A 20,866-nucleotide genomic window follows, 5' to 3' on the forward strand; every position below is an offset into this window, starting at 1 on the left:
AGTGAGAGATGCAATTCACAGACAGGTGCTGACTCAACAAGGGCTCAGTGTCTGCACACAATTTAAAAAAGTTTAACCCAAAATAATAATAATAATAATAATAATTATTATTATTATTATTGTTATTATTATTAGTAGTAGTAGTAGTAAACATCTATGGTCGAAGGCATTTTGGCACTAAACTTCCCATGTGGAATATTTGCATTAGCTCAGTGTCACATGGACATATGGACGTATTCCTTCTTTTGAGCGTTCATCCAATAACATGGCAACAGAAATAAACCAGAATAAAACTGCCCATGGCTAACAGTGACGTAGACGGTGACAATAACAACAGGAATGTATGGACACATTTCTTCTTCTTTATTTTACACAGGGATCTTTTAACATGTATCCATTGTATACATAAACTTTATTCATCCTTTTGCATGAATATTTATATATCTTTTTACATTGTGTATTTTCCACAAATTCATAGCTTTGGAAAAAATAAAAATAACAAAAAAGACAAATAAAACCAAGAAAATAAACAGACCAAAAAAAAATGAAAAAACAAAAACAAAACAAAAAAGACAACAGCAACAGTGACAACAGGAATTTAAAGAAGTAATATAATTATTCAATCCTGTCCTTGATAGTTCAGGAAAATATGTGTCTTAATGGTTTGCCTGTTTTCATACTCCAGTTTAAATCACATTCTAAGCTCTGTGTTTGTTTTTGTATGCGGATATCTACTGCAAATTAACAGACAATAAGCATAATAATGGCAATTGTAAAAAGTAAGTATACACATCCTTTACACTCTAAAACACCTAAAGAAACACAGTTGGAACAGGCTGGGGGGGGGGGTGAGAGAGAGCTCATTGGGGGAGAAATGACTGCGGTGGACTTAGGGCCTGGTGAAAGGCATTTGGCTCCGCCCCTACGACACAGTGACCAATCAACATCTTCGCCACAGATTCTCTAGACCATATCAGATGCTCAGCTTTGCGTTCTTAACCCTGAAACACCCAAGGTTTTGTCTCAGTAGAACTTCCCAAAGCTGAGACATTCACATTTGATGCAGCTTTCGAAATTCATCAAGGGGCGTGGCCAAGTGTAATTCTGCGGCCAATGGACGTTCTGTACTAAACTATAGCCCCAGAAACTCCTGTTACCAACAGAACGTCCTGTAGCTATGAAGCAGGTGTGTCTAAAGAATCTGTGCCTGCATCCCACTGAAAACTGCTGATGCCACTTCGTGTCAAGATTGACAGACGCTGATCCTGCCCAGGAGATCTCTTAAAAAAGTGCAAACAGACCAGTGGTACGGTTCTTAGAATTGTCAGTGACTAAATTGAGCAAATTGCGTTTTATTACTTGCCTCACTGCAGACGTGAAACGATATATACAGCTTTGCTTTGGCAGTGGAAATATTGTACGCAACGCTTGCAAAGCTGTGCTTCACAGTTGCATTATTTGTGCGGCATTGTTCCAGTCTCCATGACAACCTACCACGGTAACAACACTACGGCGAAAAAATTATCTCTCCATCAATAACGAGTCTCTTCCCAGGACAACACGCTCTAATACTAGTATAATAAAACCATGTGAGGATTCTCCAGTATCATGCAAAGTTTAAGTGATTGTTTACAGAGGATAACTACCACAGCACAGGGCACATAGACTGTGTTGGCCTGTGCTTGCCTGTGTTTCTCGCCTCCCTTTCCCATTGGTGGAGGAACGCACTGATCTGACATGACTCCTGTCTCACTTTCACAAATTCTTCATTTGGCCCCATTTTTTAATTCACAATATACGCTTATGTCACTAAAAAGACATTTACATGAAGGTGCTGCAAACATTTGTATCAATCCATACAAAGGTTCTGTGACAATTTTATCGATCAATTGATCCTGCTGACATTCAACGGATGCCAAATAATGATGGAACAGAGCTGGAAGTTTTTTTTTTTCCAGCAGTGTACTTACAATACAGTGTAAAATGTAGAAATTGCTCGGATATGACACAATCCAATATACGGCAAAAAATGTCAAATATCCATCCTCACCGTTAGTGCACTAGACTCACTACCGAGCACCTGGGAGACAGCGAACATCAATGGCACAGGCAGCGATGACATTTCACTATTGAGGAATTATACAGACTAAGTGCAATGCATTCTGGAAGCGTCACGTGGGTTATCGTTCATGGCCGATCTGCAAACGCCATTTTGTACGAGAGCCCATGCAGTAAACTGATGTCTATCTGATGTATGCCTGTAGGTTTCAGTGCGCGTTTGGAATGGGGGGGAAACCGACACCTTCAGACAGGAGCGGCCCAGGACCTCAGGCCAAAGCGGGGGACGGGAAGAGTGGGTTTTGGCCGCGGAAATTTAGGGTTCAGGCAAACGAACAGCGTGTGGTGGGAATGTCATGCTGCCGAATCTCCAGCAGCATGGACACTGCACTATTGAACACACACACACACACACACACACGTACAAACACACACATGTACACTGTATAATGTATAATATAGTCCTATAAAGGAAGAAAAACCTATAGGTCCACAGGATCCCACAGCCTCACAGTCAGAAGCAAGTTCAAGTCAGCGATTGAAAGTCTCTGAAAATTTCTCTATAAATTTTTACATTTATCTCAAACTGATTTGGTCATAGTTAACACGTAGAACACCAACCCAGTGGATCGAACGATAAATACGTTTTCAGCACATGCTCACACGCCGAACGCGCACGCACAATTGCAAACCACACCCGTCATCCTGGTCCTTATTGCTGCTTCCCAACCCAAAAAACTGCTGCTGCTGGATCGTCCGGCTCATCTTTGTCTTTATTGCTCGTCACGTTCTCCCGTTCAGCTTTAAAACCTATTGGCACGTTTGAGGTGTTTTCGCGCTTGCCTTCAGAACAGGACGGGACCTTGTCTCGTCGCAGATCTGCATGCGAACGCCTTCCACTCGAGGTGACGCGCACAAAAGGTTTAACAGACACTCCATGAAACGCGCTGGCGTTAAATTAATTATCATTTAAAGCGCCACTCGACGGTTTTTATGGCCGCCGTTTGCTTTCCCTCGCACGAATAACGCCTAACAGCTCTATGATGATCACTGTCAAAGGTCACGGAACATGTGACGCTCAACATCAGTGATGGCCTGTTATACAACGCTCGTGGATCATGTCCGGACATGTTCCCGGGCTATTGTGTGCACTATTAAAGGGTTTATGAATATTACAGCGTGGTTATGAATGCCAAAAACATTTTTTGTTGTATGTCAGCATGAACTCCATTAAAGGGCTTTAAAAAAAAACATAAATGAAGAAATAAAAATCATACTCCACCAAGGTCACATCAGGGGATATGTTTACCAGAGTAGGGACTGAATGCTCCTGTAAAGATTTAATTCTGACCTCAGTGAAATGTATCAGTGGAATAAAGGTTTGAGAGAGACCCCACCCTGCAGGACAATTATAAATTACAGCACCAATAATGGATTTACCCAACGAGTGTGTGTGTGTGCGTACACATTAGTAATTATTGGCATCTGTGCCTGAAAGATGAGCTTCAGGCCAGAAAGAGCGTGGCTACAACACAGTGGGCGTATACTTCTTTTTTTTTACCGATATTTAAGAAGGCAATTCCTTCGCTCAAAATTCACAGAAACATTGTGTAAACATACACTGCAATCCCAAGCACAAGCACAAGAAGCTCACTCTATCAGTGGAAGGGACCAAAACACAAATACTGTAAATCACAGGGAGAGCAGAACCTGCACACTCGCACAGATTCTCAGTATACACACATACACACAAACCCCACATACACGTGTATAAATGAATACACACCTTCGCACATGCACACACACACACACACACACACACACACACAAACACACTCAGGCTATCTATGGCTGTTTTTTTCCCCATCGTTTTCTCTCCCGCTATACGTTTTCTCTCACTTCACATCTTTCCATCCAGCTTTCATAGCCCAGCTCAGTCTCATCCTCTTTAACTATCCAACCATCCCCCTTTCTCCCTTCCTTTCTCCCTCTCTCCTTCTTTCACCTCCTCTCTCCTCCCCGCTCCTTCGCTCTACATCAGCTCTCTCTGCGCCTCCCCGCCGTACAGGTAGCTGTTGTACCCCGGGGGCTGCACATACTCCTCCGCTTTGTCCCAGTCTGTGACCCACCCTGCTCCTCCTCCTCCTCCTCCTCCTCCTCCTCCTCCACCTCCTCCTCTTTCTCCTCCTCCTCCTCCCCCGCGGTTGGTGCCCACGTTGGGCTGGCTCAGAGCCCCGTACTGCCCCCCCCCTCCGCTGCGGTACATCTCCTCGGTGGCGTCGGCCAGCTCGTCCTCGTCCAGGATCCCGCACTTCTCCTCGCTGGTGTCCTCGATGTCCGCCCACGGCTGCTTTTCACCAGAGGCGAAGATTCCTGGAACACAGAGAGTGGTCACCTCAACCGGAGCATAGAGACCGGTCACCTCGACCAGAACACAGAGACCGGTCACTTTAACCATAATACAGACCGGTCACCTCAACCGGAGCATAGAGACCGGTCACCTCGACCAGAATACAGACCGGTCACCTCGACCAAAATACAGAGACTGGTCACTTTAACCATAATACAGACGGTCACTCGACCAAATCGACGTCCCCGCAATACAGAGATGGTCATTACCAATCAGACGACCCGCCGATACAACCGCACCTCGACCAAAATACAGAGACTGGTCACTTTAACCATAATACAGACCGGTCACCTCGACCAGAATACAGACCGGTCACCTCGACCAAAATACAGAGACTGGTCACTTTAACCATAATACAGACCAGTCACCTCAACCAGAATACAGACCGGTCACCTCAACCAGAATACAGACCGGTCACCTCAACCAGAATACAGATCCATTATCTCAACCAGAATACAGATCGGTCACCTCAACCAGAACAGAGAGACCGGTCACCTCAACCAGAATACAGGCCGGTCACCTCAACCAGAATACAGATCCATTATCTCAACCAGAATACAGATCGGTCACCTCAACCAGAACAGAGAGACCGGTCACCTCAACCAGAATACAGGCCGGTCACCTCAACCAGAATACAGAGAGCGGCCACCTCAACCAGAATACAGACCAGTTATCTCAACCAGAGCACAGAGTCCGGTCACCTCAACCAGAATACAGAGAGCGGTCACTTTAACCAGAACACAGAGCCCGGTCATTAGAGCCCAATAGCTCACCTGGGGATTCACAGGGCAGACTGAACCTGAAGAAGGGGGGGGTAAAAAACAGAAAATACGTACCGTAGAAGACCACTCCTCCGTAATGAACGAGGGCAGCGATGAGAAAGACATACTGCCACTCCTCTCGTGTCTGAGACCAGAAAAGAAAGACAGAGGAATAGTTAAAAGATTGGAGAGCTGAACGCAAAACAACGCAGTAGTAACAGCGTTCATAAAAACGAGTCGTACAAGAGCCAGTTCACGTATATGATATTATTAGGTTTTGTTTTTTCTGGACTTGATGTCACACAACACATGGGGCACAGTCAGTGGCCCAGCACATGGATGCACTGAGCTTGGCTATTGAATGTCGGTGTCATCGTGACCAGAGGCGAGGAGCGCACAGCTCCAAGCGCACGGCACAGGTGGAAAATGGGCTGGATTATGCTGAAAATATTATTGGTGGGTGTGTTGCTGGAAGATTCAATCATAGCCAATCAAATGAGCTCTTTTTATTCCCTTTAAGAGCAATGCGCTTCATGTCCCCGAGTACTGCAAATTTCCATCATCTACCACTGCAATGGAAGAAGGCTTTAGCCATCAGAAGAAGCTTGTAGAGTTCTTGTGTAGGAGATGTAGAGTAGGGCTGTCAGTCCTTCCAAAACATTTGAACGAATCTCATAAATAAGAAATTAATTCAAATTTTCTACTGTTAAAATTGAAATGAAGCATTGCCTTAATGTATCACTGTCAATGGCCCGATTTTAATTTCTCATTAAACTTTAAATAGCTTGAATAGCTGTGATGGTGTGGCATTGTGTTGAGTAGCTGTGATGGTGTGGTGCTGTGTTGATTAGCTGTGTTGTGTTGCTGTGATGGTGTGGTGCTGTGTTGAGTATCTGTGATGGTGTGGTGTTGTGTTTAGTGGCAGCGATGGTGTGGTGCTGTGTTGAGTAGCCGTGATGGTGTGGTGTTGTGTTTAGTGGCAGAGATGGTGTGGTACTGTGTTGAGTAGCTGTGTTGTGTTGCTGTGATGGTGTGGTGCCGTGTTGAGTAGCTGTGATGGTGTGGCATTGTGTTGAGTTGCTGAGTTCAGTAGTGGTGATGGTGTGATGCTGTGTTGAGTAGCTGTGATGAGTAGTTGTGAAGGTGTGGCACTGTGATGAGTAGCTATGTTGAGAAGCTGTGATGATGTGTTGCTGTGATGGTGTGGTGCTGTGCTGAGTAGCTGCGATGGTGCAGTGCTGTGTTGAGTAGCTGTGTTGAGTAGCTGTGATAGTGCTCTGTATACCTTGTGTTTGGTCATGGCTCCAACTATGAGAGGACACACCATGCCTGACAGAGTGCCCACTCCGTTGGAGATCCCCATGAGGATGCTAGCGTAGCGGGGAGCGATGTCCAGGTGATTCACATTGAACCCTGGGAGATAGAGGAGGAAGTCAGAAACAGCCTGCTGTACACCACCACCAACGTACGGGCCAATCAGAAGAAGGCATGAGAGAGAAACAGCATGAATGTATCTACACAGACGGCCTTCGGATGGTTGTACCATTTTTACAAAAACTACTGGTCTATATACAGCATGTCAGTATCCTAACAGTAAGCAAAGCTCATTGCTTTACTGTACCGTGGCAAACAGCAATGTAGAACTAAGTATTATAAAGTTCATTCACCATTCATTAGGTAAAAAACTAAATAAGACTTTAGGCAATAGAAGAGATGAAGTGAACCATATTAAGGGTTAACACTACACTGTTGTAGTGTCTATGTGCTGACCTCGGTAGCGCGGGTTGGTGAGTTTATCCAGCTTACTTTTCTTTCTTTATACCAGCATGTTTAAAAAGCTTTTGGCACGCACAGCAGACCATGAAATGCTATTAAACACAATTTAGATTGTGAGCCAGTATAGACAAAGAGTGTGGAAGAAGACAGGCATTTGATCCACGTGTGTCCTAATCTTTAACTTGCCAGTAAACGTGAGCCTTGCCCTTTTTCTTCACACACTCAGTTTATCGAGTCCGTTTAAGGGGTTGCTGAACTCGCCGAAGGAGTACTGCATTCAATTAAAATGAAAAACATATTTTCATTGGTTGGCAAAGATAGGCGCTGATTGGCTCACGGCCCTCGCGTTTCCGTACCTGAGATGGCAAAGCCGCTGAAGCCGACAGCCAGGACCAGGAAGGATATGGCCACGCCCTTCGTGTGGGAGAAGCCCACCACGAGCAGCAGGGTGGCCTCCATTCCAAACCCTGTGACCCAAACACAGCAACGGCGAGAAATCACTCAGTACCCAACACACAGCTTTACAGCGTTCAGAGCAGAGTTTGGCTCAGCTGCAATGTAATGAGGTGCAGGTAACTGCCAAAATAAAGGAAATGCAGACCAGGGTCCATCTCTGTGAACCTACCAATGGACTGTTCTTGATGAATTAGCTCAAGATTGATATTCAATATAGATTGATATTCATAGCTAACTGATTCAGTGGCCTAAGAATTTAACTTTGCATATCGAACCAATTCACTGACATCACTGTCAAGGAGTACGTGCTCTCAACCACGCTTGCTCCTCGTTGATGATATCTGTTCCTTCCCTACCAACAGCACTTTAGGCACTGTTCCACATGAAGCATCAGCAAGTTCAGCAGTCTTAGTCACGGAAGCATCTGGTGAATGTTCCCCAACAACCACCGCCCTTCAAAATGTCACTGAGATCTCTTCTTCCAGCCATTGTAGCCAAAGTAGCCTCCAACTGGGCGCAGTATTTTTAAACGCAGCCGTGAGCATGCTGGGATGCTAATTGCTTGATAAACCCAGGAACCGCACCTGTGTGAAAGCACATGCTTTCAAAATACTTTGTATCCCTCATTGCTCAGATTTTTCCTCTATTTTGGCAGTTATCTGTAGAAGGGAACAGGGATGGAGATGTGATCAAGATGCCAGTCAGACATGAAGCAAAACAAGAAGCGGCAAGAAGCATTGCGTTTTGAGGGCTTTATCAAGAGACATAAATATTTTGTTGTTGAAATGGTTCTGTCACCCTCCAACAGAGCTTCCCAGTGTTACTGTACAGTAAAATGCAGGTTCAATCAGGCATACGGTTTGTGCTTAGCTTAGCATTGCCCCGGTGGACTATTGATGTCCAGACAGCTGTAAAACAGTAGATGTAGAAGCTACATGTTGCAACTATTTGAGCTGAGCATTTAGATATGATATATGTGATATAGTAGCATAATTAAATACAGTATGTACATGATATGTGCAACACACTAGTAGACCTGACTACCTTATGTACATGATATATGTCAGGGCTGCCCAACCCTGTTCCTGGAGATCTACCTTACTGTAAGTTTTCATTTCAACCCTAATTTGGCACACCTGACTCTACTAATTAGCAGTTAAATAAGATCACTAGCTGTAGAATGAGTTGTGCTTTGTTATGGTTGGAGTGAAAGCCTACAGGATGGTGGATCTCCAGGAACAGGGTTGGGCAGTCCTGCTCTAGCTGTTGAATGAGGTGTAGCTTTGTTAGGGTTGGAGTGAAAGTCTACAGGATGGTAGATCTTCAGGAACAGGGTTGGGCAGTCCTGCTCTAGCTGTTGAATGAGGTGTAGCTTTGTTAGGGTTGGAGTGAAAGCCTACAGGATGGTAGATCTTCAGGAACAGGGTTGGGAAGCGCTAATGTACAGTATGTGATATATCAGCGGACGTCCTTATTCAGGCGCCCTCTCCTCTCTCACCTCCGCAGTTCATGAGCTTCCGGACGTTGGTGGTGGTCATGAGGCCGCGAGTCCGCAGGAAGTCAGCTAGCTGCCCGCCAACGGGCACGACGATGGTCATCACCAGGTGGGGCAGGGCGGACACCAAACCCACCTGGGAGACAGAGAGAGAGAGAGAGGGAGAGAGGGGGGGGGAGAGGGGGGGGAGAGAGAGAGGGACGGGGAGAGAGAGAGGGGGGACAGAGAGAGAGAGGGAGGGGGAGAGAGAGAGAAAGAGAGAGGAAAGAAGGGAGGGGGAGGGAGAGAAAGAGAGAGAGAGGGATGGAGGGATAGAGCAAGAGAGACAGAGAGAGGGAGGAGGAGAGGGAGAGAAAGAGAGAGGGGTTGAGAGACCGCATGAGAGAGAAAGGGAGAGAGAGAAATATACTGAAATTTGCATGGAGTTCTTTGAAAAAACGAAAACAATAATACTTCCAAATTTTTCCATACTTCCGAATGAACAAAAATGACCCATCCTACTGGGTGAAGAACATTAGCCCCGCTAGCTGTGCTTTATGTGACAACCTGTCATCAATACAGAAGCGCAATGAGTGTCATGTCACAGGATGGTTGTTCCAGCCCACCACATCGCTCTTACAGTCAGAAACATGTTGGCGCAAACCTACTCCATCATGGTGCTTATTCGCTTCTCTTAAACCCTGTCAAGAATCTTGTCCGTCTCACCTTGCTGATCTCGAACCCAAAGACCTCCTCGAAGTAGGCTGGCTGGCTGATGAGCAGCAGGTAGAAGGTCCAGCTTCGGCAGAAGTTGGCCACGATGATGGCGTACACCGGCATGGAGGTGAAGAAGTGTCTCCAGGGGGTCTTGAACTTCTGCACGCGGAAGGAGGTGACACGCTAACACACAGCGCCTAACAAACGGGACTACGGCACGGAGAAGATTCGGGACTGAGCTCAGAGGTAGCCGAGATGGGAACGTCAGGACGGAGCGAAACTTGGGCTGAGACTGGAACAGTTGTTTTCCGCTTTTGCTTCCTGTTTTGGTTTCTCGAAACGATTCGGACGTTTTGGACATTTGGGCCCAATCTGGCTGAAGCAACTGCTTTAACACGTTGAGATGCTACTTCCTGTGTGCTTTCTTTGGTTGTGACTTTTCTGTCAACTGCCTCAAATTCTTTCTGTGTATTCTGCCACCTCCTGAAAATTGACTGAGAGACTGTTTGCAATACTTAAGAGCTTATTATTTTATATTCTTTTAACTGAAATGGAGCATGTTTAGGCAGCTCTGTGTTCATGACTCATGTCTGTTTGAATTAGCACTGAGGACTGAGCCGTGAGCGCTCAGCCATCGCAGCCCTGTCTTTGGGCCTGGCAGTCTGTTACTGAGTAAATAAGCCAAAGGGAGGGAGAGAGAGAGAGAGAGAGGGAGAGAGAGAGGGCGGAATGGAGGAGCACCTGCAGGGGGTTCACCAGGCCCGCCGACTCGCCGATGGCTTCCTCGATGTACTTCCTCTCCTCCGGGGTGATGGTGGGATGGGCAGCCGGGCTCTCGTAGGACACCAGGACCCAGAATAGGTACCAGAATATCCCAAAACTGCCTGGGAGAGGGAGGGAGAGGGGGAGGGGGGCGGAAGTACAAACAGGAAGTGGGGCGGGCGGACGAGTGGGGTGGGGCAACAAAAAGAGACGCAAATACGGTCAAAGGAGGTCCACACAGGGCCAAAGGGGAGCAGTGATGTGGCTCACGGTGGCCAGTGATTGGCACGTACGCTAGCTCTAATGTGCTAATGCACCACATGTTCTAATACTTCAGACTCAGGCGTAAAACCACTCTGCCCGGTCTTTATCAGCAAGGACGGGTTAAACCTGCTGGAATCTGTTTAGCAAGAAGGTCAGTGGAGGGAAAGTGTTGGTCTGGTACTAATTCTGTCTGCTGCATTAGTTGTCATGTCATATAACCAACAGTAGTGGTGCTTTACTTTCTGTCTGTAATGAACTTCGTAATGTTGTAAAAGATGGTGTTTCGTATTTCAGTGCTGATAGACAGTCACTAACCGTAGACATAGAACACAGAAGACCACCCTGTGTACTGGACAAGCACCCCAGCTAATGGCATAGCTACCACAGCCCCCGCATAGGACCCTGAGAGAGAGAGAGAGAGAGATAGAGAGAAAGTTCCAGAAACAGCAGACAGCATTAAAACAGCGGTGTACTGAACAGACAGAGGAACGCTGGTGAGAACAGTCGCTCTGGCAGTAGTTGCAGCTCTAGTAAGGGCAGCAGTATCACAGCAGAGGATTACAATACAAGAACACAAGCTTTTATGGGATTTTGTAGAACAACTGGTGGACGGCTCACCACAAAAGGCAGTTGTAGCCAATCGGCTTCTCTCAAGAGGCGGGGCCCATTTGGCCCAAATCCCATGGCATGCTGGGTAAGACACCCCCTGAAGCACAGAGGCACATATTACAGTATCTCCCATCACACACACACACACAACGCACACACACATATTACAGTACCTTCCATCACACACATACACACACACGTGCAGGCACACACACACACACACACACACACACACACACACACACACACGCACACACACACCCCCCCCCCCACACACACACACACACACACACACCACAGTACCTCCACAAGCCCCTGGCATATCCTGATCATGATGACGCAGCCGTAGTGGACTCTGGCTGCTGACGGGATCAGCATATTGAGAACGGAGGTGGCCACGATGGCGAAGCCAAACACTCTGTGGGGCGCGGAGAGACGGAGACAAACGAGACGCGGTCTTAGCGGCGTCAGAGAAAGCCGTCGCAAATACCCCTTACCCTCAGACACTTGCGTTTGACCCATTCACACACGGTCTCTGAATGAACGAATCGGTGTATTCATACAGCACTTTTCCAAACGCTCTAAGTGCTTTACAGTTATGAGTGGGAGTTCACCTCGCCCACCACCAATGTGTAGCACCCACCTTGGGTGATGCACGGCAGCCATTTTGTACCAGAACACTCACCACACACATAGTTAAGGTGGAGAGGGAGAGAATTAAATGAATTTAGCCAATTAAATCAGGGGATGATTAGGTGGCAAGTTTGAGAGAACCAGGTTGGATATTTAACCAGGGCACTGGGAAACCCCCCTACTCTTAGCAACAAGTGTCATGGGGTCTTGTCATGAGCACAGTGAGTCGGGACCTCGGTTTAACGTCTCATCTGAAAGACAAAATCTCCAACAGCACAGTGTCCCCCTCACTGAACTGGGGCATTGGGGTTTATTCAACCAGAGAAAAGATTGCCCCCTGCTAGCCCACCAACACCACTTCCAGCAGCAACTTAGTTTTCCCAGGAGCTCTCCCATACAAGTACTAACCAAACCCACACTTGCTTAGCTTCAGCCATTCAAGTGCTGCCAAGCTACTTTTTGTAAACTTCAAGCAGCACGTACAGTATATGAATCAGGTATATATGAAAAAAGGAGCTTTGCTCAAAGCCAATGCGAGCAGGCGGGGGGCAATAAGATTTAGGGAGGGGGTGAGTGCCACCCTAGGCCACCCATTCCCTTCACCAGTGCTGCATAGTGTGACTGTTCCAAGGACCAGGGCACTGTTTCATGAATCGGGATTACTGAGTTAGCTGGATAACTGCACTGAGTAAAACCCGGAAACCCTTCCAAATCTGGCACATGGACTGAAGTAAAAAGAGCTGCTCCAGGTTTTACTCAGTGGAGTTATCCAGTTAATTTACTAATTTTGCTTTGTGAAATACTCCCAAGATTTAATTGATTATCTGAATATATATGCAGTCTGAATCAAAGGTCATGGGTGGGCCCACAGCCCTAGATACAGGGAGTGCTGAACACCTCTGAGCCAAAAAGCCAGCAATCCCAGAGTGCATTGCCCCACAGAGTTTCCCTTCCCAGTAACTTCTCCCACCAGCCTGAAAAAACCGCTGATGAAGCAAGGCTGACCTGTTGGCCGCAAATTTCTGGCAGATGAACCCGCCGGGGATTTGGGTGACGATGTAGCCCCAGAAGAAGGACCCGTGGATCATCCCCACCGTCTCCGGATCCCAGGTGAACTGGGAGGCCTGGGACAGAGGGAGGGGCGGGGCTCGTAAAAAAAAAAAAAAAAAAAAACACAAGCCGTACGAAACAAGGAGGAGGAGGAGGCCGGAGGCGGGAAAAGACCAGGGGTTGCAGAGGAGGGCGGCAGTGCAGTATAATGGGTAAGGAACTGGTCTTGTAACCTAAAGGTCACAGGTTCGATTCTCAGGGTTGTACCCTTGAGTGAAGTACTTCACCTGCATAGCTTCAGTATATAGCCAGCTGTACAAATGGATGCAATGTAAATGTTGTGTAAAATGCTGTAAAATAAGGTGTTCTGGATAAGAGCGTCTGGCACTCACCACCAGCACCTCCTTGTCGCCGTGGTAGACGGTGTGGTTGTTGACCATGCTGACGATGGCTACGCCCAGGTTGCAGCGGATGCCGAAGGAGATGCAGAAGCCCAGGCCGCTGAGGACGGCGATGATGTAGCGCCGGGGCAGGCCGAAGCAGGTGCAGTCCACCATGGGGAGCTCCCGCTCCTCCACCAGCTCGGGCCGGCCCTCCGCCGACAGCTCGATGGTCTCGCCATTGGCCTGGCGCTTCTCCAGGAGCCTGGGAGAGAGAGGGGGGAGAGAGGGAGAGAGAGAGAGAAAGAGAGGGAGAGAGAGAGAGAGGGATGAGGGGGAGGGAGAGAGGGGGAGAGAGGGGTGGAGAGAGGAGAGAGGGGAGAGAGGGAGGGAGAGGGGGCAAGAGAGAGGGGGAGAGAGATGGAGGGGGAGGGAGAGAGAGAGGGGGGGGAGAGGGATAGGGGGGGGCAGAGGGAGAGAGTGGGAGAGAGAGAGAGAGGAAGAGCGAGATCTAATCAAGACTATCACGAAGCAGAATCAATACTTCCACCTCCTACCTGCTCCACAACCGTGACTAGCATGTCTTCTACCGACGTATCGCTTCCTGTAGCACATCTAACCCCATGATGGAAAGACACCACTGAAAAACCACTAAACCCCCCCCCCCCCCAAAACTCCTCACCCCAACCTTAATTAGAATCATTGAGTAACAACCAATATGAAACAAGTAATTAACAGGAAGAATCAGTAATAAAGTTGGAAGAAACCAAGAAATTGTAGCAAATAAAAGGCACAGGGCATGCACCCCTCCCGAAACACCCTCCACCTCAGAGATGGAGGGGGAGAGGTAGAGAGGGGGAGAGAGAGAGTTGTTACGTTTGAAAGCCTCCTTATTCAACAATAAAAGTAAAACAGATCTTCAAAGACAGAAAGATATTGAGATAAAATACTCGGCAACAAAGAGGGTAAGAGAGGGAGTGGGGGAAGAGAGAGGGCAGGAAGGGAGAGAGCAATGGAGAGAGGTAGATAGAGAACGTGTGTGGGGCCAATTAGAGAAATAAAGAGGGAGAGAGAGGGAGCAGTCGAGAGAGAGGAAAAAAAAGAAGAGAGGGAGATTTAGCAGGTTCCCAGTGCAAAGAGAAATAGATGGAACCAAAAGAGGAGAGGCGTGCAGAGTTCACACAGCTGGATCGCTGCGTACCCATGATCCTTCAGGGTTTCGTGTTGGTGCGTGTTGTCAGAATCACTTTAATTGGCAGTAAAGCCGTGTGACTAATCGCACCCTCCCGAATTCTGTCATGCATGGACATTGCTTCCTTTGGCCTTCTGTACGGCTTCTGGTAGCAGTTTAAAATAGCTGTGGATCTATCGCATCCATCCTGCTCTCAGATCTGATAAAATGGCTGCCGTTTGTGCAGTATAACACTGATCTCTCAATCGGGCTGGCCTGGAATCAGACAACCGAGAGTTCCATTGCATTACAGGCATTTAGCAGACGCTCTTATACACAAATTTTTACACAGAATTTACATTGCATCCATTTGTACAGCTGGACATATACTGAAGCAATGCCGGTAAAGTACGTTGCTCAAGGGTATAACAGCAGTGTCCTACTTGGGAATCGAACCTGTGACCTTTCAGGTTACCAGACCAATTATACTATACTTTAGGTTACAAGACCAGCTCCTTAACCATTATACTACACTTTAGACTACAAGACCAGCTCCTTACCCATTATACTACATTCTAGGCTACAAGACCAGCTCCCTACCCATTATACTACATTCTAGGCTACAAGACCAGCTCCCTACCCATTATACTACATTTTAGGCTACAAGACCAGCTCCTTACCCATTATACTACATTTTAGACTACAAGACCAGCTCCTTACCCATTATACTACACTTTAGACTACAAGACCAGCTCCTTACCCATTATACTACATTTTAGACTACAAGACCAGCTCCTTACCCATTATACTACATTTTAGACTACAAGACCAGCTCCTTACCCATTATACTACATTTTAGACTACAAGACCAGCTCCTTACCCATTATACTACATTTTAGGCTACAAGACCAGCTCCTTACCCATTATACTACATTTTAGGCTACAAGACCAGCTCCTTACCCATTATACTACACTGCCGCTCGCAGTTTGAAGTCACGATGCGGGACAGGAGCAGCTGTCGCCCGTCGGGCCGCCCAGAGAGAGAGACCCGACCACCGCGGACGGGCCGGCGTCCAGAGCAGCACGCGCCTCGCCCACACGCCGTTCCCCTGGCAACCCCCGCTCTCTCTCCGAACACGCGCCGGCTGCGCCGCTCGCAGCTGACGCTAACGCGAACCGAAGCCTCCAGCTACGCCCGTATGGTCTCCCGCGTAACCCGACATCTGCCCGAGGGGGAACTTTCCGGAACTTTCTCCAAGAGCTCGCCCAACGCGCCTCGGACAGTTGTGGAGATGGACGCTGCCTCGCGCTCGTTTAGGTGCGTGTAAAGTGTGTGTAAATGAGCTTAGCCTGAGCCAAAGACCCTCTCACTGCTGCCGCCACACCTCTTAAAACAAGAGGGACACGGGACACGGAATTCTCTCATTTTATCAGGGCCTTGGCATCTTCTCTAAAATCTCATTAGCAAAACATGTTGTTTTTTGAACTTGCTGAATGCAAGTTAACAATTGAGACCGTGCTACTGTTTTATTCATTGTTGTCTATTTTTTTTGTATCGTTTTGTATAATTTCTTTATTTTAATTAATAATTTTATCCTGTAATGCGCTATTATTATTATTATTATTATTCGGCAGACTTGGGTCAAATAATCATTTCAAATATTTCATGGACATTCAAATACATTTATTTCCATTATTTATGTGCAAAATACATGCACAAATAAAATTATTTGGAAATACTTTATTGCAGATTATTTAATTTATTTGAAAGCATTCAAATATGAAACCCTTGAAACAATATGTCTGAAACATTTGTTATTTTATTTTTTGAGGTCATTTCAAATACTTTCAGTCGATTGTTGTCCATATGAGACTTGTAAATTATATTGGAAAAGGTATGAATTTCACTAAGATGTTATTTCAGATATTTTTATCCCCAAGCTTGGGGTGGGGGATGGGGACTGGTATTTAGAAATAGTTTAAGTTTCAATTTGTGTCTGACGACAAAGATGAAGTATTAACTATGGTAAGGTTGCATTCAAACTCTGAAAATATGAAATTATTCATATTATTCATATATTACAGCTATCCTGTCTGGACTCACCCCTCAAATCCTAATTCCAGATTCTTCCCTCTGGTCTTCAGCTGCCCCAGAGCTGTAAACAGGTGCGGAGACGGGGGTGGGCAGGGTCAGGCACCACCTACCCTCGCCTCCAACTTGTCTAACCAATCAGAACGACCATCGCAAACTTTGACCATTTTTAATAACAACAAATTTGTCTTACTGTGTTTTTGTCTACACACTCTTTTTGAACTGCGGTGGTCATTATTGTCTTCTTGTAAAATATTGTCTAGTGCACTGGAATAACTTTTAGCAGTATAAACCTTTTTAAAGGGAGTGAAAGTCTTCAAAATATCTTGACTGGTCCCAATAATACAGTGTTAATTGGCATGTTGAAAACCTTGTACAGTAGTATGTTTACTGCACATAATGTGTTTGGCTGTGTCTGCTGTTTGATCAGAACGGTGACAGTACACAACACACTTCACTAATGAGTCATATTTTTACACAGCACACACCACTCACTGACACCATGACATCCAACATGCCTGGTTTATACACACATCTATCCAGTTTCATTCCCATGAAAACATTCACCAGCTGAACTGAATAGCAAATGCTGTGTTATAGGTATAAACACATCATCTTTTCTTCGTTGTAATCCATCCATACATTATCTAACCCGCTTACTCCAGGTCAGGGTCACAGGGGGGCTGGAGTCTATCCCAGCATGCATCGGGCAAGAGGTAGGAATATTCCCTGGATGGCTCGCCAATCCATCGCAGGGCACACACACACCATTCACTCACCATTCACTCACACACTCATACCGATATGCAATTTAGACCCTCAAATTAGCCTAACCTGCATGTCTTTGGACTCTTTGGACTGTGGAAGAAACCAGGGGTTCATCCCAATTGCTCATTTTATACGTCCTCGTCTCCTCGGTCCTTGCCTGACCCAGAAATTTACCGAGGTCCGTCATCTTTAAAGACATTCAAATCTGTGAAATGCTCCTTGGAGGAGCAAGGAGGCTCCCCGAGGAGGCTTTAGGGAGGGTACACCAGCGCAGGCTTCGCAGAAGTCCTTTATCGGAACCACCGCTCCTCATCTGCAGCGCTTGCAATTGACATCGCTTCAAACTGACACTTGACTGAGCAAGGCCGTTCCCTTCGCCTAGTGTATACTGTCTTGATTCCTCCATCCCCATATCTCATCTTTGCATCTCCTCCTCGCACCTGCCGTTGGGTGGAGCTACAGAGTGAGGGAAGGATGTGAGGAAGAGATAGAAGGAGTGAAAAAAAACGAGTGGCACAAACCCGGGATGCACCCAGAGGAGACCCACAGGGACGTGCGTATTCACATCAATTTCACATCTTTTTGTTGACCCGTTTGTCCTTCCATACTAGGAAAGAAGACAAGAAATAAGCAGTTGAAACGCACCCCTGGAAGAACAGGGCAACAGAAAGACCCCAGTCTGGATTCAAAACTCCAGATCTTTTTCCTGTGAGGGGACAGTGCTATTCACTGCACCACTGTGCTGCCCACCATCATTTGAAGGAACATTGTTTTACCATTTACCACTTTTACCACTGTTTTAACTTCTCCATACTATCAACAAACTTCTTCATCTCGCGGTCTGAGTAAACGCTGTTACATAAAATGACTCATCTTTCTATCGAGAGAGAGTCTGTTCAGCTGCAGATACTTCCCACATTTGCGGTGTGATCTATCTTTAGAGATAGAGAGCATCTTTATTCTCTCAAACACTTCTCCATTCAGATGTACATAACAGAACAGGGGGCACCGAGAGCGGGGAGGGAAGGAAAGAGTGGTCCATTGGGAGAGAGGTGGAGGAGAGCGAGAGGATGGAGAGAGAGGGAGAGAGGAAAAGTGTGAGAGAGGGAAAGAGAGGGAGATTAGTGTGAATCTGATTGGAGATCATTACATGATGGGAGTCAAACAGAGATCACCTCAGAGAGACCATCTGGGCCCCTAACCAACCAACTGCACATACACACACAAACACACACACACACGCACAAACACACACATGCATGCACACACACACACCTACTCACACACACACACACATGCACACAGACATGCAGACACACACACACACACACACAAACACACACATACATGCACACACACACACCTACTCACACACACATGCATGCACACACACACACCTACTCACACACACACACACATGCACACAGACATGCAGACACACACACACATGCACAAACACACACACACACACAAACATACACATGCATGCACACACACACACACGCACGCACACAGACATGCAGACACACACACACACACACAGGCCCAAATACACACACACATGCACACACATCCTTTGGCCTTTTTTAATTACATGGTGAAATATTCCAAAATGCACTTAAAACCACTGTTATATAATCACAATTTATATTTTATCATTGATTACCGGCTGACATTTGCGAACGTACATGACTAGGAGACTGAAAGTCAAATTTTCAGCTTTGTGCATCTTGCCTACCGGGAACAAATGCTACACATCAAAAGTAAATTTTATGCATTTTATTAATTTAATTACTAAAACATAACACTAAGCCTTACAGAAGTGTGAAATCACTGTTGTAAATGAATATCAAAATGTATTCCAGATTTTGGCTGCATTCCAGAAAGTCACTGTGTGTGAATGATTAGTCATTAAACAGCCATTTGTAGCTCTCCCAGCTAAACTCACTCTGACATCTTAAATTAGCTCTTCTCATTATGTTCGGCCTGTACAAGCCTGTAATTTTCATGAGCATAAGCTCTTAATATTCATGAGCACCATCTCTTAATATTAATGAGCAGACGCTCTTAATATTCATGAGCATAATCTCTCAATATTAATGAGCAGACGCTCTTAATATTCATGAGCATAATCTCTTAATATTAATGAGCAGGCGCTCTTAATATTCATGAGCATAATCTCTTAATATTAATGAGCATTCCCCTGTGCCAGTGCAGAAGGCCCTGCGGAGCTGCTGCCCTGCGGAAGGTGCCCGTCCGCAGCGGCGCCTGCATGCGGCATGCGGAAAAGCGCTGCGGCTCGCCGCATGGCGCTGCAGCACGCCAGACACGCAGCCCCTCTGCAGCCTAGCGCCCGTGCGTCAGCACGCGTCATCCCCCCCTGCAGGGCTCTCTGGCTCCTGTGCGGGAGGACCCGTCACCGCTGACTCAGCGCTCCTGCAGCCAATGGGACTCAACGGTGGGTGGGGACGAGGGCGGAGGGTGGTGGCAGGGGGAGGATGGGGCGGAAGGCGGGGGCGGGGGCGGGGGCGGGGCCGAGCTGCAAGATCCCCCTGTGAGCTGGAAGGCCTGTCCCAGCCCTGCTCCAGGTCAGCAGGCAAAACTGCACACGCTCCCTTCTCCTCTCAGCCACGCCCGTGCCTCCGGGCGCCATTGTAACAGGAGTCCGCTGCAGCCCCGCCCCTCTGCTGGCCCCTCCCCATAATTCCAGCTGGCTGGCCTGCACCTGCCCCACCTGCCCCACCTGCCCCCCTCCCTGCATGCTCCCCCCAGGCTTACAGTCTGCACAGCGCTAGTGCCGCGTTTCTGGCCAATCAGAGCTCAAGGTGAGGCGCAGGCCGCTCCCACACCACCACGGGGATGAGCACCCCTCGGACGTCCTGCCAGCCGGCCTGGCGTTGCAAAGACAGCAGCTTTGGGTGACGCACAAGCATCCCACCCGCACGCAGGCTAGTTTCCTCTGCACCCAAATTCCCCATTCACACCCCCCCCCCCATCCCACCACTTACCCTTACCTCCACTGATACCATTATATCAGCGCCGAAGAGCCTAGCCACACTCTGCAAACTGAAGGAGTGTACATCGCTCCATCGCCATAGACACGCTGACTCCTCCCAAGATCCATCCAGCCTTAGAATCTGAGCCTTTAAAGATCAGGGTGTAGCGCGATGCCACGGAAACAGAGAGCTGTACGCACGCTAACCGCGCTAACACTTTGGGGTAAGCAGATCTGCCGATATGAAAAGCTTATGAAAGCAGTGTCTGCATGAGGTTCCTGTGGGACTCAATCACTCTGAAAGGATCTGCAGATAAACCTTGTGCTAACACGTGAATCACACACACACACACACACACACCACATAAATCAATGGCTAAAATAGTTCCACATTTACAGCAGTCCCTCTGAATGCCTAGTATTCTTTGCTTCACTGAAATTTAGCTCTCAAGGTAGGGAGTATTCTGAATATTGTTTATTTTAAATCGAA

At 47.1% G+C, this 20,866-nt stretch overlaps 1 protein-coding gene across 1 annotated transcript in view; it reads right to left on the reverse strand.

Annotated features, from left to right (window-relative positions):
• Positions 1-348: 348 nt before the first annotated feature.
• Positions 349-20,866, reverse strand: part of slc17a7a (solute carrier family 17 member 7a) — a 37,701-nt gene continuing 17,183 nt past the window's right edge. Inside the window, exons 2-13 of the mRNA XM_064315622.1 lie at positions 13,363-13,615; positions 12,926-13,044; positions 11,591-11,705; positions 11,297-11,384; positions 10,994-11,080; positions 10,394-10,536; positions 9,662-9,811; positions 8,960-9,092; positions 7,362-7,472; positions 6,515-6,642; positions 5,305-5,374; positions 349-4,431 (exon numbers count right to left, since the gene is read on the reverse strand). Coding sequence (XP_064171692.1) covers positions 4,091-4,431; positions 5,305-5,374; positions 6,515-6,642; positions 7,362-7,472; positions 8,960-9,092; positions 9,662-9,811; positions 10,394-10,536; positions 10,994-11,080; positions 11,297-11,384; positions 11,591-11,705; positions 12,926-13,044; positions 13,363-13,615 — 1,738 coding nt within the window. The 3' untranslated portion in view covers positions 349-4,090. The remainder of the gene's footprint in view (positions 4,432-5,304; positions 5,375-6,514; positions 6,643-7,361; positions 7,473-8,959; positions 9,093-9,661; positions 9,812-10,393; positions 10,537-10,993; positions 11,081-11,296; positions 11,385-11,590; positions 11,706-12,925; positions 13,045-13,362; positions 13,616-20,866) is intronic.

This window comes from Anguilla rostrata, chromosome 17 (assembly GCF_018555375.3).
Source record: "Anguilla rostrata isolate EN2019 chromosome 17, ASM1855537v3, whole genome shotgun sequence".
In the NCBI taxonomy this organism is placed as follows: Eukaryota; Metazoa; Chordata; class Actinopteri; order Anguilliformes; family Anguillidae; genus Anguilla; species Anguilla rostrata.